This window comes from Carlito syrichta, unplaced genomic scaffold (assembly GCF_000164805.1).
Source record: "Carlito syrichta isolate Samal-C Ts95f unplaced genomic scaffold, Tarsius_syrichta-2.0.1 Scaffold289150, whole genome shotgun sequence".
Lineage (NCBI taxonomy): Eukaryota > Metazoa > Chordata > Mammalia > Primates > Tarsiidae > Carlito > Carlito syrichta.
Window position 1 is genome coordinate 85,108 of NW_007233246.1, and position 18,023 is coordinate 103,130.

An 18,023-nucleotide genomic window follows, 5' to 3' on the forward strand; every position below is an offset into this window, starting at 1 on the left:
GTGTGTGTGTGTGTGTGTGTGTGTGTGTGTGTGTGAGAGAGAGAGAGAGAGAGACAGAGTCAGAAAGCGAGAGAGCAAGAGAGAGAGAGCGAGAGCGAGAGAGAGAGAGAGAGAGAGAGAGAAAGGCATACAGCAAATAAACATTTTCTCAAGAGATGTGTAATGTATATTACATCTAGATACATCCAAAAAGAGAAAGGATACAAGAAGAAATATTTCTTTTTTAAAGTGTGGTCTTTCCTTCATGAGGAACATACATCAAATCATGGAAAGAGCAGGGACTCTGCTCACAAGCAGCCCTGGGTTTGAAGTGTGGCTCTGGCATGGACCAACCTGGTACTCTGGCTGAGCCACTTCCCTTCTCTGAACCTTCATTTCCTAACCTTTAACATGGTGTTCATGATACCAACCTTGCAAGACTCTTTTGAGGCTTTGACAGAAGGTACAAAAGGTCTCTAGCATGGGGGCTGGGCATAAGAGACTTGTAAGTGGAAGTCATCATTCCTTCTATCATTATCTGACACCATGTGAAGGCAAATGAGTAAAACATTGTCATGCTGCAACACTGCTAGAGAGAGGAACTGGACAAGGCATGTATAACTGCAATCTGGGGTGAAACGTACGACAGCAGAATATGAAACCAAGTTCTAAATGCATTATGAAAAAACATTAGTGAAAAGAGCCACTAGTGTATTAGTTGTGAATCAGCAACAGCAATTTTGACTTGAGGGCAGCTAGGTGTGGGCTGGAGGGGCCAGGGAGGAGGACATTTCATACAGAAGACAGAAAGAAGAAGGAAGACGTGCAGAGGCAGGTATGGGAGTGTGACATGCTTGGTCACAGCAAGAGAAGAGGTCAGTGGGAGGCAGCCCTTAAGACAGGAAGGCGGGATGGCAGATGATGGGGGTGTCAGCTAAGTAGACCCTGGACTGTGAAGACCTTGTATGCTGGGCTAAGTAGTATATATTCATGTATTATATAAATTTATATTATATAATGTATAAATGCTTACTATATGTCAGGTGCTAGAATCAGGAAGATAAATTTATCAATTCAAAAGAAATGATTCTTGAGTGCCTACGATGTGCTACCCAGTTTTTTAGACACTAGGAAAACTGCAGGGGATGAAATAAAGTCTCTGCCCTAATGAGTCTTACAGAAAGGAACAGTTAATAAACAAAGAAAAAAATGGCGGGGCTATAAAAAAAAAACAAAGCAAGGTAAGAGGGACATAGGTGGTGGGGGTCGAGGTCTCCTGTTTTATATTAAGTGGTCAGAGAAGGGCATGCTGATAAAGTGACAGACAGATGAGCAGAGATGTGGAAAGTGAGCCACTGCAGAAAGAGCATTCCAGGCAGAAAGAAGACAAGTGCAAAGGCCCTGAGGCATGGTCATTTTTTATGTTTCAGAAATAGCAAAGAGGTCATTTTACCTAGAATCCAGCAAAGGACAGACAGGGCTGTCTCCATAAATGGGTGTTTGGGATGTGCACTATGCCACATCTCATGAGGCATCATCACATTATAGACCTCACGCGAGTGTCAGAACTTTCTGGCTGCTTTCTGGCCCAGCAGTGGAGTGGACCCTTCTCCAGAAACCTATACCAGGTCGCACAGTCACAGACGCACTTGGCACAGCAAACACAGCACGCGGGCATACACATGCAGCTCAGCCCCGTCCCACTGTGCTCTGATCAGTCCCTGAGGTTACTCTCACTTGCCTGAGGCCCAATTTCTGGACCTGCTGGTCTCTGAATCTGCTGGGGCCGCCTTGCCTGGGCCTGCAGATTGAGCTGCTGATGGTTTTTTGTGCGGGTGTCAGGGATGCTGCCCTGTGGCTGCCCCTGGTGAAGGCTTCAGGCTCTGGAACAACATACCAGCATAACAATTGCTCTTCCTTCAAAGGTGTGCCGAGCTGGGTGAGGTATCCTGCCTCACACCCTCTAATAGGGCTTATCATATAGTATTGCTAAATATTGTCCATTTGCTTGTCTGTTTCTCCTACTAGGTTAAAATGTCAAGGGCATTCTCAAACACCAAAATATTTTTGGTCTCAACTTTTGTTGTGTATATGTTACTATCTTCAGTTAAATCAGAGAGTAAATTAATTTCACAGTTTTCAACTCTGAGATCCTTGAGCTGTGATGTCACACACCACACCCCTGTCAAAAATGTTGCACAATAGGAAAATACACTAAATATATGTGCATTGAAACAGACTTGAATGCTTGGTTCTAGGTAAGGCAATACAGTATGGCTGATTAGGACAGGTTCTGGAGGCAGAGACCCAAGTTTAAATGCCAGCTTAACAGCTGGGCTCGGTGGCTCAGCCTGTAATCCCGCACCTTGAGAAGCTGAGGTGAGTGAAATGCCTGAGCCCGCGGGTTTGAGACCCGCCTGGGCAACTTGGTGAGACCTCATCTCTACAATAAATCAAAAATTAGCCAGGCGTGGTAGCGCGTGCCTGTAGCTCCAGCTACTTGGAAGACTGAGGCAGAAGGATCGCTGGAGCCCAGTGGGTCGAGGCTGCGGTGGCCAGGAGCAGCCACTGCACTCCAGTCTGGGCAACAGAGTGAAACTCCAACTCAAAATAAATAAATAAATAAATAAATAAATAAATAAATAAATGCCAGTTTTATAGTTGCAAGACCTTCAGTGACTAAATCTCTTTGAACTTGAACTTTTTGTCTCGAATGGAGGCACAGGACTTTGTAAGGTTGCTGTGAGGATTCAATGAAAATCATGTATAAAATACATAGCCTATAGGAAATGTAAAAGCTGCTATTTCCACTTATACTCTATCTCCCTTTCTCACTCATTTATTCATTGGCAAGTGTTTACTGAACACATACTATGTCCTAGGCACTGGAATTCAGGAGCAAACAAGATTTGGGATTTAGTATGGAAGAGAGACACTAGATATACAAGTGTCAAGTTTCATGTTTGCTATAAAAGAAAAACACAGGACAAATATGAAGTGAGCTCATCTCTTCTGGAGCCTCAGGTGACATTTCACATTCAGGTCAGGGAGCCATTAACTATGAAGCTATCAGTCTAATCTTTGCCAAGACTCGTCCCTGTCCAGCTGTGCCGGCCTTTTTCTAGACCCAGATTTTATGTGATTCTGCTTCTTTCCTGGCTTCTCATTGTTGGTGAATTTTTGTTCCATCCTACTCCTTCCTGTACAGTATAAGTGGCCTAACTCATAGCTCACCAAAGCTAGGAATGACAGTATCAGAGAGTACGCTGTATAAAGCAGTTTGCACAGGAAAAAACCAGTGTTCACAGAAGAACCCACATGGAACCATAAACATTCTTTGTTAGGGCTGATAATAAAGGAAAATGAACATAACAAATTTTCGAAATCCATGTGAACTCCCAAGCTACACTAGGCCTTTGCAACGGAATTGGAAGGGAATCTAAGTAAACAGAGTTTTTAATTTTCCTGGTTCTAATATTAAAACCAATAACAGAGTCCAGGAGCTTCCATAAAATACAGTGAAGTTGAAACAACAGTCATCCATTTTATAAATACTTGCTGACAGGGATATTTCAGAAATTTACCTTTTCCGGGCAAATAAAAGCCTGCATTTGAGATCTTGTGATAACTAATATTCATTTTCAGTCTTGATTGGAAAGCCTCGCCTTCTCTTTTTATTTATCTCTTCCCTTTTTCTTTTCCTTTTTTTAATTTCAAAGCAGGATAAGTAAAAGGGAAATAGTCTTTTGTTTATTATGAATGTCTTGTTTGTTATCAAAGGTATGCTTCTAAGCTCTCTTAAGCAGTAGGCTTAGAAAGCATAAAGAATGTAAAAATGTCTTGAAAGAATTTAACACTTCATTGACCTTATAATTCTGACATAAAATTATCTCTCCCAGATAATTTAATACTCTCACATGTAGTTAATCATTCTTACCTGTTTTGCTTTTGTGACAAAGAGATTCACTGTAAGGTTATAGTTTTAATATTATGGCTATGATATACATGCATAAACTATTTTCACCATAGAAAATAACTTATCAGAAGAAAAAGAATTGAAGCATAAGGTATTACCTCCGTTGTAAACAGGACTCTGACAATCTGTATTGTCAGTGATATCTTTTAGAAGATATCTAGATAACTAGAGATAGCTAGTTTTAAGGTTGATCCCTCTTCGGGATATCTGCAGTTGTTGAACGAGTTTAAAAACAAACAAAAGAACAAAGACTCTAGAGCCTGGGCTCTTAGTCATAAGAGGATATTTTATTACCATGACACCCTTCTAGAACCTACCTGAAGAAATTATACTTTAATTTGTGGTATTTTGAAGTGACTCAACTTTTTTGTGTTTATTGCCAGTGTATCACTAAACAAAATTTAATCCAACTCACGTAAGAAACTCATATAGAACATAAATGGTAACTCTCATTGACAAATGTCCATCTAAGATCTCAACAGAACCTCTTTTTGGATAAATTGCATAATTAAAGTAAATTCAAAAGACATGAGACAGAAGGGTAAGCCTATGTTCCCTTTCATATGGTAACTTCATTTGCTTTTGAGAAAATCTAAGATAAGCCTTTCTTTGCCTATCTGTCCCTCTGAGGAACATTTCTGAGCCTAGAAATTAGTGTTCCTCATTCTAATGGAAATGTTAGTTTTTTTAAACTAGTTCTTTTCTCAAGAACTATCATTTGTTATGTTATCTTATATGAATCTGAGAATTTACAAGAAAAACTTAAAGGACAATATTGATAAGAACAAAATCTGTCTTAGTGGAAAATGAAATTGAAAATATAACTATTCAATAGTGGGCATGTAAATTCTGGTATCTCAATCTGATGCAAGGGATACTTGAAACAAAATAAATACTGGTTAAACAGAATTCTAGAAGGGTCACCAAAGTCTAGACTCTTCATCTCTGAAATTTAGGGATTATTGATATTTTACCAGAAAGTCAGGTTAACTATTTGTGTGATATATGAGTTTCAGGAAGTGCTACATATATTGAAAAGTAAGACTACAAGAAATATTGTCTCTTTGTTTGTCTGTTTCTCCTAATGGATCATTAAGGTTAAAACATCAAGGGCAGCCAGGTGCGGTGGCTTAAGCCTGTAATCCCAGTACTCGGGAGGCTGAGGTAAGAGAATTGCCTGAGAACACAAAAATTAGCCAGGCATGGTAGCGTGCGCCTGTAGTTCCAGCTACTTGGAAGGTTGAGGAGGAAGGATCGCCTGAGCCTAGCAGGTCGATGCTGGGGTGGCTGAGAGCGTGCCACTGCACTCCAGCCTGGGTGACAGACTCCAATTCGGGTGGTGGGAGAGGGGGGGAGGCCAAGGGCATTTTCAAGTATCAACATATTTTTGGTTTCAACTTTTGTTGTTTACATGTTTAATATCTTCAGAGAGTAAATAAATTCATTTCACAGTTCTCAACTCTGAGATCCTCGTGCTGTGAGGTCACACACCAAACCCTTGTCAAAAATGCTACACTATATGAAAACATACTAAATCTAGTGCATTGAAATAAGCTGGCTGGGCTCAGTGGCTTAGCCTGTAATCCCAGCACTTTGGGAGGCGGAGGTGAGTAGATTGCCTGAGCCCACAGGTTCGAGATAAGCCTGTGCAACTTGGCAAGGCCTTGTCTCTACAATAAATCAAAAATTAGCCAGGGGTGGTAGTGCACACCTGTAGTTCCGGCTACCTGGAAGACTGAGGCGGAAGGATAGTAGGAGCCCAGCAGGTCGATGCTGGGGTGGTTGTGAGTGTGCCACTGCACTCCAGCCTGGGCGACAGAGTGAGACTCCAATTCAAAAAAAGAAAAGAAAAGAAAAGAAATAAGCTGAGTGTTGGTTCTTAGGTGAGACAACATAGAAGGGCAGATTAGGATGGGTTTGAAGGCAGAGACCTAAGTTTAAATACCAGCTTTACTGAAATAAGAGAAAGAACTTTCAAAATGGAAAGCAGATCTTTTCAGTCTTTCACAAATAATAATTCTCCATATTAATATTTCTTTCAGCTAAAGAAGCACATATCTTCATGAGCAGAAATAATCCTAATCTTGTGGAGTGATGTCTTATTTTTCTCTTTTGGTGCAACTGTGATAGAGAGGTGACAATGGAGGTTTTAGACTAGATTTTAACTCATCACCTAATTTTATCTTCTAACTGAAATCGTCATGATGACAATGATTATTAATAGTGGGTGCTTAAGGAGTGCCAGCAGTGAGTTGGGTGTTGACTGGCAGCTGCACATAGATAACACATGTAAGAACAGGACTTGGCACACTGAAGAAGGCTTTGAGATTGTTTCCCCATGATGCATCCTCTGTCCTGGGAGCTGTTCACAAAAAACCAAGGCACGTTGAGTTCAGCATGAATTTAGTGTGGGTGTCCCTTGAAGTTTATGAGTTAATGCTATGAAGTCCATCCACCAAAGTTACTCTATTCCCTTTTACCTCATAAAAGATAGCAGGCATAAAAGGGAAGAACTAAGAAGACCTCTCCAGGAGGCTGGCAAAGCGATTTTCTTTAAAATAATGTTCAAAGGCAGATGAGGAGGTGCTTGCTGTGAGCAGAGAAAGGATGAGACCAGAAAAAAACACACACAAAACCAAACACCCCACAATACTACGGCGGGGAAACATGTTCTTAAAAAAGGTGCCTAGAGACAAGGAAAAAATGTCAGCTTGTTGCCTGGGTCTCAAGGAAGGAAACATAAGTGAGTTGGAAATAACAGATGAAAAAAGTGGCTTAGAAGCTGTGAAGCCAGAAAGAGGAAGCTTTCCTCTCTTATTACACGGCTAGGTTTATGAAGAAATATACGTGAAAAGAACAGAGGAAATATGAGGACACACAGCATGAGTGTGTGTGTGTGTGTGTGTGTGTGTTGAGGGGCTGGTCATTAATTTCCAGCAATTTCATGAACAATTTTACGTGAGTTTGTAATTTTCTAAGAAGAAGGTCCACAGTTTTCTAATTCTTAATCTGCTAGACTGTAAAACTCCCACGAGGGCCAAGAGTGTGGCTGTTATTAAATCCCAGCTTCTTTCATGGTAACTATACATCGTGGGATTTCATACATGTTATTGGATAAATCCATCACCAAATTAGGTCAGTGCCCAAGAAAGAAGAAGAATCATTGGGTTAGAGGGAGAGTTCTCTATAATAATCAAGACATCAAGAGTCAGAATTTAAGACTAAAGCTTAAATCAAAGCTGTAATTCTTGCCAAAAACAAAACTGATAAGATCAAAGGTGGAGTTGGAAAAATTTGGAGGTAGTAGATTCAATATACAAAAATGAATTAAAAATGAGGATCATCACACTGCATAAAAGCTGGCGTCTTAGGTCAGCATGGCGATGCCCTGAGAGGATAAGCGGGAATTCAGGAAAGTAAATGAAACTCAAAGATACAGATGACATCAGGGAGTCAGAGATTTTTTTCTGCATTGTGTACTTAAAATGAGACACAAAACTCAGAAAACAAATTGGATTAAGTAATTCAAAGTGAATTTATGTTAATTTGAAAATTAATGAGATAACCTGTGTGACAGATTCACCAAGACTTACCACCTATATATTTCAATCACTTTAAAAAGCATCAAATCATGGACAAATCAAACCAGTGGCTTTGGCTTTGTTTTTTGTCTTACTTTATAGAAAATCTAAAGATTTTAGAGTTTATTTTCACGAGCAAAATAATTTGCAAAGCAAAATAATGTAGTTCTTATGACTTCTCAGGGAATCTGCAGGTCTTGGCATGAGCCTTCCTGACCAATCACAGTCCTATTGCTTAACTCATTATCCCTCATTGACAGACTAATATTTCACTAGTTTACTCAAGAAAGTGTGAACACATCTGTCACAGACTTACTCTTACTTGTTAGCTACTCACCTCAAAATGCGGAGCGTGTCCACCATCTTTTTCATTTCCTTTACTATAAAAAAACAATAAAACAAAATATCATAAAATATTCATTTGTTTTATAACAATGTTTTTATCCATTGATATTATGATTTCATTTACTTTAAAAGTAGGTTGAGTACTAAACCAAGTTCTTACAAAATTCAGAAACAAAACATAAAAAACAATAAAAATAAAAGAGAACTAAAAACACAAATGAACATGACTATAGTTTGCCTTCAATAGCATTATAGCAAATTTTTGACTTTCTATTCTAAGCATTTTCCTTGCTATAAATACTGTTGGTAAACATGCAGTTCTTTAATCCCATACTTTTTAGTTCCTATAACACATATCACATTATATGAAAAAAAATCTTTTCATACCCTTGAAAAAAATGTGAGGAGAAAGTTCTAGAATTACCTTTCATCAGACATTTGTTCAACATCATTGGGTCCTGTCCTTTCATGAGATTGTGTGGAACTGAGACTTTCCATCACCTGTAACAGAACAATTATTGGTCTCCTGATAGGAATGGTAAGACGTATACAGCAACAAACCCCCTTTCTTTAAACCAGAAAATCAGATAATATATACCTCTACATTAATTTAATCTTCACATTTTTTTGTTTAAACTAGTAAAATTATGACAGTTTATTACATACTGCTTGTGGAAAATAGTATATTGAGCTTTATTATCATTTTAACAAAGGTATCTGACATCATCATAGAAATTGCCATGTGTCCCAGAATGTCTTTTTTGGGTATCATCCACATTAGCAAAACCCATATTGTCAGAGAATCAGGGTGTCTTAGAAGTAGATTTGAGGAATCTAACCTCGAATCTAATCAGAAACTAATGGAACACTCACTGCTTATTTATTTATATCTTTTCAGGATATATTGCCAGTATGTTCTGGGATAATACATAGCTTATATCTAAATTGTTAAATATCCATAAAAAGAAATAGAGCTAATTTAAGAACCTTTCTGTTATATTCAATGTTGTTCTTTATATAAGCTAAGATGGAAAAAATAAAAACAGGAGACTTACTTTGAATAGTATGTATTTCAGGTTGACCAAGTGGGCTTAGTGCTTATGAGGAGGTATACTGGTAGGGTGTTTGACTGTCTCTGTGAATATGGCCAATGCTTTCTAAATATAATTCAGGTGACTGAGCACAGAATAAGTAAGCCATCTCCATGAAGGAAGATTACAAATAAGCAAATGAGAACACTGAAGTTCAGTAGACTGAAAAACATAGTTGCCTTGGAAATTTGGATCTAAATTTCACTGAACTCAGTGATTCATATCTTCATTAAAGGATATTAAGCATAATCCACTCATCCTGTGTTAACAGAATAAATAAAGAACATATATTGAAGCAACATGCATTTGCCTACATATTAATATCTTCCTATTGTAAAAAAACCTTTTGCAAAGTAAATCTGATTGAGGTTCATGATAATCTCATGAAACTGGTATGTATGAAAATATCCACAAAACATGCATATAATTAGAACAGAAAATGAAACTTTGGCTTGGTTGATAGGTGAATTATTTTCCACTTATGTTGGTTTGGCCAACTTGTCTGGAATTCTCAGTTTGACACCCTGGGCTCCATAAAAGAACAGAAACAAAGGGAGATAGCATAACATAATGGTGGTCATAGAGTCAAAATGCTTGGGTAAGGATTCTAGTTCCATCATTTGTCAACTGTATGACTATCCCTGAATCTCAATTTCCTCTTCTGGAAAATGAACAAAGCAGAAGCAATTAACAGGTTTGTTGTGAGGATTAAACAAAATAGTGCATGTAAAGAAAGCACTAGAACAATGCCTGGTACATTTAATATTATTAGTAGTTGATGTTATTATTTCTAAGCTATAAATTCTCCAAGGAAAATATTTTACTGCTACTTGTCCAGTTAAGACAGTGTCCCAAGAACTGAAAGACAGAATTTGTATCTGATATTGGAATACTGAACATCATTAATATGCTTAGATAATTTTAGAGTGGATGTGAGAAATGGAAAAAAATTACAACATTCAATTGTATTTATACCTCTACTGTTCAAGTCAGAAGAAGCCTCTATAAAATGGCTCCTATTAAGCCAAGCATAATTATTCTTATTACCTGGATGTGATCTTCCTGATAAAGAGGGATGTATCTATGATAAAGAATCTTTGTTCCATTAGTGATCTTCAAGAGATTATCAAAATCTTTAGTGTAAGATCTAGTGCAATAGTATTAAGTTTTCCTAGAGCTCTGAAACATGAATTCCAAGGAAAAGCACAATTCTCTCCCTTCAGATCACTTCAAAACAGTGTCAGTGAAATGATACATTCATAATATATGTAAATGACTATTTTGGAAGTAATAAACATTTTCAGATTAAGGCTAAGAAATATTCAGAAAGAATAAGAGTAAACAGAAAATAAAACATAATACCATTATATAAATTTAGAGATACTTCATTAGGAAGATGTTAGAAGACTGATTTTTTTTTCTTCCTAAAAGAAGGAACCAAAATATAATGGACATAGGTTTTGAGAATGACAGAAAAATGTTTGTTCTATCACACAACAGAAAGCTTTGCAAAAGGTAGTTGTGAGATGTGAGAAAGCTTAGCTGAACTCCAGAGCTAAAACAGGTGTTAACTTCAACTCTCTCCCCTCACTTTAAAAATATTTGATCCATATATTTAAGGACTGTCCAATGACCTGAAGATTTACAGATGAATTTCACAAAGATTGAATTTCAATGCTATTCAATATGCCTCTAAAGTTTTTCAATGATTCCGGCTGTTGTATTGTTTCTCTACGTATTTGAGACTATTGAATACTTATTGTCTGGTTTCACTAAAGCAGCATGCAAGTACATGGTGTTCCTTTGCTAAGTTAGTTGAGTTGCACCTATACATTTTGGAAACGGAACATCTGAAGAATGTGAGACAATGGTCAAGTACTCCAGTACTTGTACTTGACTAACAAGGGTGGTACAGATCTACAAGCACAGTAACAAAACTACCAATTTTCACGGGCACAAATGTTTTATGAATTCTAGCTTCCATCCTTTATGTAGGGTTTAGGTTTAGGGAGGAAAGATTAAAATAAAGAAATGGATCACCTTGAACAATTAGAAAGGGATTGGCAGTAGTGGGAAACTGCCAGGGGAGAGGGGGAGGAATTGGGCAGTTGAGGGAAACTGCCAAGGGAAGGAGGAGCACATCTCATCAACAAGGGTACCTGCATAATCAACATTTGTATACCTAACCCCGAATTGTATCCCACATCTTAAAAAAAAAAAAAAATTGCTTCTTGCATTGCAATATTTTAGTCCGATAAAGCCTAGTTTATAATCCATAAAATTTTGACCATAAACGTCCTACCAGTGACTTTCAAAACACTGGTTTGTTATGACATAATTAATTTTGATAATGTTTAGGTGTCAGGAGGAACCAAATTTTAAAAATCACCCTCTCCTTAATTATAAAAATAACCTCTAGCCGGGCTTGGTGGCTCAGCCTATAATCCCGCACCTTTGGGAGGGTGAGGTGAGTGGATTGACTGAGCCTGCGGGTTCGAGACCCGCCTGGGCAGGCGAGACCTCATCTCTACAATAAATCAAAAAATCATCCGGGTGTGGTAGCGCGCGCCTGTAATTCCGGCTACTCAGAAGGCTGAGGCGGAAGGATCGCCGGACCCCAGCAGGTCGAGGCTGCGGTGGCCGGGAGCGGCCACTGAACTCCAGTCTGGGCGACAGAGTGAGACTCCAACTCAAAAAAAAAAAACCAAAAAAAAAAACCTCAAGTCTAAAAGAGCAAAAGACTTGATAAAGTTAGCTTTAGGCTGTGGAATTTATTTTTAATTCTTTTTTTCCTCCCTCTTTATGCTGGCATTGAAAGCTAGGCTCAAAACCTATTTGGTCACTTACTTAAGCACTTGAAAACACTTGGAGCAAAAACAAATTTGTCTTCTAAAACTGTAAAATGCTGACAAATTCTTAATAGAGGACACTAAAAAAAATAACCTCTCTCAGTATACAAACCGCTCAATCTGAAGGTTGTAGGAATGCTGCCAGTCAAAACAGGTTCGTTATTCTAACCTTGAGCTCTAGGAGAAGGAGAATATTTGACAGAATCTCATTAACAAAGGATTAATGGCAGATTTGAATTCCTTTTTTTTTAACCCTTTTGTACATTTTATGTTTTATTACTTAAAACCTTATAAGCTAAACTATAATTAAAGAGAACTATTGGCATCATAAAGGATGCCTATGGAAGAGCTTGCTAGCTGTCCACCCAAACCTATTCTATTGCTTGCATAGTAATACAGTAGCTATATGCCCTGCAACAATACACTTCCCAGTCTCTCTTGCCATTAGATGTGGCCATGTGACTATCTTCTCTCCAACAGGATGCCAGAAGTATTCTGATATTCCAGACCTGGCCAATACTATGCCTCACCAAGGTACAGATGGTCCTCAACTTACAATGGAGTGCGGCCCAATAAACCCCTCATAAGTTGGAAATATCGTAAGGCAAAAATACATTTGGCCAGGCTCAGTGGCTCAGTCTGTAACCTCAGCACTTTGGGAGGACGAGGCGAGTGGATTGCCTGAGCTTGAGGGTTCAAGACCAGCCCGGGTAATTTGGCGTGACCTCGTCTCTACAATAAATTTAAAAAAAAATTAGCCAGGTGTGGTAGTACGCACCTGTAGTTCCAGTTACTTGGAAGGCTGAGGTGGAAGGATCACCAGAGCCCAGCAGGTCAACTCTGGGGTGGCAGTGAGCGTGCCACGGCACTTCAACCTGGGCAATGGAGTGAGAATCCAACTCAAAAAAAAATTAAATTAAATTAATACACCTAACCTACTGAACATCATAGCTTAGCTTAGCCCAGGTGTGCTCATGACATTTACATTAGCCAACACTTGGGGCAAGATCATCTACCAGAAAGCCTATTTTATAGCAAAGTGTTGACCATCTAATATAATTGATTGGATACTGCACTGAAAGTGAAAAACAATGGCTGCATGGGTACTAGAAGTACAGTTTCTACTGAATGTGCATACTGTTCCTTACTCAACAGTACACAAAGGAGAGGAATGCTACATGTGTGTACAAACACAGAGAGATGGATTTAAGTTAGACGAGTATTCACTTAGGTGAACGGTAGGCTATGATTAGAACATAAGGACAGACCTCTGGTGTTCTACAAAGGAGGCAGTGGGGGAACTGCTCAAGTTTCTGATGAGACGGTCTTCAGATGGAAGTGATTTACGATCAAACCACTCCACCTGTCCATTAGGCCACACCCCTATACTGACGCGAAAACTCTGCTCCTGCAATGGCTCTCTCTTCTGTATCATAATTCCCCTTCTCTACTGGCTTTTCTTATACCAATATTCTGCAACAACACTGACTTTTAAAAGCTCTCTCTTAATCTTGCATTATCTCTAGCTGTCACCTCATTTTTCTTCACCACTGTACAGCAAAACCCGCTCAAAGACTTTACACACTTGTATGCAATTTGTTTCCTCCTATGCTCTCTTGAACCCATTGAGGCAGGCTTTTCCCTCTCTCTCCCTACCAAGATGGCACCCATCAAGATGTGGGTTAACTAGATACATGTGAAATTATTACTCCCGGTTCCAATTTCTTTCTTCTGATTTCCTCTTGACTCAAAGCTAATGAGGCTCTTGCCCCCATGTTGCACTGGAAATTGTTAGCTGCTTCTGCTTAGTCCCTTTTGCTGGTAATTTCTCATCTGCCCACCCCTAAATGTTGGCATGTCTCAGGGCCCAGTCCTCAGACCCTTCTTTTTGCCCTCTGACCTCAATCCCTAGGTGTCAGCTCCTCCAGTTTCAAGGCTTTAAATACCAACTGTGTGCCAAAGACCTCCAAACTTATTCATTCCATTTCTCCCTTGAACTCCTGCCTGCTTAATTTCATGAGAGTATGTCAACTACTTTGCTTCAGTCTTTGTCTATCTCTCACCATCCCCCGCACTGCACTACCCTAACACAGTTGCCAGCATGAGCCTTTCAAACGATACATTAAAAATGACTTCCTTCCCTTCTCAAACTTCTAGGGCTCCTCATCTTATTCAAGATAAATGATGAAATCCTAAAAATGGCTACAAAGCTGTAAGTGATCAAGACTACTGTTGCATCTCTGACCTTGTCCCAGGCAATGCTCCCCTCTGGACTCTGTTCTAACCACAGCAGCCTCTTGCCTGTTCTCAAAGGCCAAGTATGCTGCTGTCTCTGACTGGATATTCTCTCCCAGATACGCTGATGAGCCATTCGCTCACTCTTTCAGGTCCTGCGCAAGTGGCATTCTCAGCAAGGCCTGTACTGAGTGTCCTCTGGTGATGACAATTCTTAACCTCCCACCGCTTTCTCCCCTCCTCACCCTGCCTTATTGCTTTGCATCGCATGGATTGCCATCTGACTAGATGTTGACTTGCTTCTTATCTGTCCCAGTCAATAAGAATGTATACTTTAGGAAAGCAGAGCATGTGTCTGTTTTGATCACATGGTGTCCTTAGCACCTAAAATTGTGCTTGTCATATAATTCATTGCTGTGTGATTGAAAGAATGAATAATTTTGAGTCAGTGGGGTTTTTTTACATTATATCTGACACCCCACTCAGAAAGTCACTGTCACGAAGTTTCTGCAGGAGCTCTTGCTGAGTTGTGTTGCACTGGAAACAAAGGTTGCAAACTGCAGCATTAGGTAGATGATTGTTTCGTGGCAGTAGACAAGATGGTTTGGAGAGGAAAGAGCGTGGAGATATGCTGGGTGGCTGTTGTGATATTTGAGACCCGTTACAGCTATGTAATGGCAACACAACACACAAAATATCCTCTGTGTCCTCTGAAAAGGGACACACATATTTTTAAAGCAGAATCAACTAAATTTGATAATAATTAAAATGTTGAAAATAAGACTGATGGTAAGGATAAAGAAAGTAACTAAGGAGATGATAATATGATGGAATCAGATGGACTCTTGAATGAACAAAAGACCAAGATGATGAGTTTGGGCTGGGCGCAGTAGCTCAGCCTAGCCTGTAATCCCGGTACTTTGGGAGGCTGTGACAAGAGGAATGCCTGAGCCTGGGGGGTTCAAGACCAGCCTGGGCAACTTGGTGAGACCTCGTCTCTACAATAAGTCACAAGAACCAGCCAGGCGTGGTGGTGTGCACCTGTAGTTCCAGCTACCTGGAAAGCTGAGGCAGAAGGATCACCTAAGCCCAGCAGGCTGAGGCTGCGGTAGCCACGAACATGCCACTGCACTCCAGCCTGGGCGACAAGAGTGAGACTATAACTAAAAAAAAAAAAAAAAAAAAAAAAAATGATGAGTTTGGTTTGAACGTGTTGACTATAAAGTGAACTGGTGAAGTGCAGACAGCATCTACCAAATGCTGATTTGGAAGTCATTTGTAGAGAGGTAACAACCGAAACCATGAAACTAGTGGAGCTCTCAAAGTTCTGATGGAAAAAAAGATGTGAGACAAAAATCTGGGTTTCATTTATATCCAACTATGATTTATGTTAGATTGGCCAGGGAGGGATATAGCAAAGAATAGTCATTGTGGTAAGAGAACAAGCAGAGATCAACAGCATTGAGGCCAAGGGAGAAAGAGTTTTAGAAAGAAACACAAAATATTGAATACCACAAGAACTGAGTAGACCAAGGACTAGGTGATGTCATAGCAGAGGGGTCTTCAAAGGCTAGTAGTGACATGAAGAAAGCAGTTTCTGCTGAGAAGTAGTGGTAGAATCCAGACTACAGGGGTTGATTAATAAGTACAAAAAGAAGAATTGACACTAACAAATATAGATGGTTTAAAATGTGTGATAGAGAAAATGAAGAAAAGACACCAAAGTCAGAGCAGGAGAGGAAAGGAACTTAAATATTGATTGTGTTCAGTTTTAACCATTCTTTAGCACCTTTAGTTGTGTTGAAATCTCACCAAAAAACTCCCAATGAGATAATAGTATCCCCATTTTACAGATGAAGTAACTGGGGCTAAGTAACATGTCACTTGCCATAGCTATACAGTGATAAAGCTGGAATTGAAATTCAAGTATGATTGCAAGACCTATTCTTTCTTGATCCTTGCCTGAGATTTCAGAGGGTGTATATGACGTTAAGTGAAAGTTGTTTATAAATAAGAGGGCTGTACACATATTTTAATCTATTGTATGTAAGATTACAGGATTAGTATAATCACACAGAACACATTGAGAAAACAAAAAGAGTAACAATGACCTCTACTACTGCCACTACCAACATCATGCAATCATGCAATCACTTTCAGGTATGTTTCCTTTCAGTCTTTTTTCCTAGGAATAAATATTTTATAAATAATAGTTACACATACATACATGCATGCACTGTAGATACTGCTTCATAATCTACTTTTAGTATGAGGGGCAGTTTAATGGAATCTCAACTCTACCACTGATGTGTTTGTTGTTTAATCTCCTGTGCCTCATTTTTCTTGTAGTTAGAATGGGAATAATAATAATAATAATAATATAGACCCGTGAATTGAGAGGATTAAGATTGATGACATATGCAAAGCACTTAAAATACAACTTGCCAAATACTTTCCACTTTATTATATAGTCTTCACAACTATAATTTTGGATCACTGCAGAATATTTAAATGAATCGACACACAAAAGTTACCTATCTGGTCTCCTACTTTTGAACATTTATTTTTATTTTTATTTTTTTGTTTTTTGAGTTGGAGACTCACTCTGTCGCTCAGACTGGAGTGCAGTGGCCGCTCCCGGCCACCGCAGCCTCATGCTGCTGGGATCCGGCGATCCTTCCGCCTCAGCCTTCCAAGTAGCTGGAACTACAGGCACACGCTACCATGCCCAGCTAATTTTTTTGATTTATTGTAGAGATGAGGTCTCGCCTGCCCAGGCAGGTCTCGAACCCGCGGGCTCAGGCAGTCCACTCACCTCAGCCTCCCAAAGGCACGGTACTTTTGATCATTTAAAGTGCTTTCTAATTCTCTATGATTATAGATAGCTTGCGCGGAACAAAGTAATACATATGGTCTTTTCAATATTTAAGATTCTAAACAGAGTAGGATTATTGGATAAATGCATGAATGAGTTGTGGCTTTCAATTCAAACTGTTAAGCTGTGTCCTGGAGGGGGAGTTTTTGAAGATAAAGAGACTTTTTTTCTAGGCCAGTGACAATGAGCCAATGGAGAGGTAACAATAAAAAATGTGTGTGTGAGTGTGTATGTGCATATGTTTGTGAGCAAGTGTGAAGTGGGCTGGAAAAGGGTTGGAGAAAACAGAATTTCCTAAGATACTTTTCACCTTAGAGGCTAGCCTTAGAATTTAGGAAACTCACTTTATCATTTGAGCAGGCAGGTGAGAAAACGAAATAGGCACAGTATGGGAGAAATTCTGAAGCTGCTAGAACATAAGCTAGCTATCTCAACTCTTTAAAGCAGAGCCGGGGACATGTTTTCTTCCAAGAGACAGAAAGGCATAGGCATTAGCTAGGCATTTAAGGAGAGGGAGAGGGTGGGATAATGGCAATAATCAGAGAAAATGTAGAGCGATAAAATGACTACTGATTGGTCCCTCAATGCCACTGATTTCTGAGCTCTGAGTTACCTGCCATCTCTCAGTCCCTGCTAGTCGCAATACCTCAAGAGGCAAAGGACAAAGGGGAAAGTAGCCAGATGGTTTCTACTTTAGAGACACTGTGTCTGTAAGATGCTTTTCCAGGTCTGCATCATTCTCCTCTTTGACCATGCCATGGGCCAGCAAGATCACTGTGAAATCATTAGTCACTGTCTTCATTACTCTCCCACCACTTTCTCTTGCAAATGGCTTTTGTTCCTATCTTTCTACAGAGCTGCTCTCACCACCGTCACCAGGGAGTTCCGTTGGTTACTTTCAAGGCCAGACTCGCAGTCCTCTACTTGACTTATCATCTGATTCTCATTTTTTCTCTTTGAGACCCTGGTTACTTGGTTTCTAAGACACCAAACTCAGCTTTTTTTTTTTCTGGCTGCTTCTTCTGAAGTCCCTGCTACTGGCTTCTCATCTCCCCATCCTCTAAATGCTCACATGCCTCAGGGTCTTGTGCA

General features: G+C 39.4%; 1 protein-coding gene across 2 annotated transcripts in view; it reads right to left on the minus strand.

The window, feature by feature from the left end:
* Window positions 1–18,023, minus strand: part of FAM13A (family with sequence similarity 13 member A) — a 311,993-nt gene that overhangs the window by 39,137 nt on the left and 254,833 nt on the right. For both annotated transcript variants that reach the window (XM_021710474.1, XM_008054145.1), the window contains 2 exons: window positions 8,306–8,382; window positions 7,874–7,916 (listed from right to left, as the gene is read on the minus strand). In XM_021710474.1, the coding sequence (XP_021566149.1) occupies window positions 7,874–7,916; window positions 8,306–8,382 (120 nt within the window). The remainder of the gene's footprint in view (window positions 1–7,873; window positions 7,917–8,305; window positions 8,383–18,023) is intronic.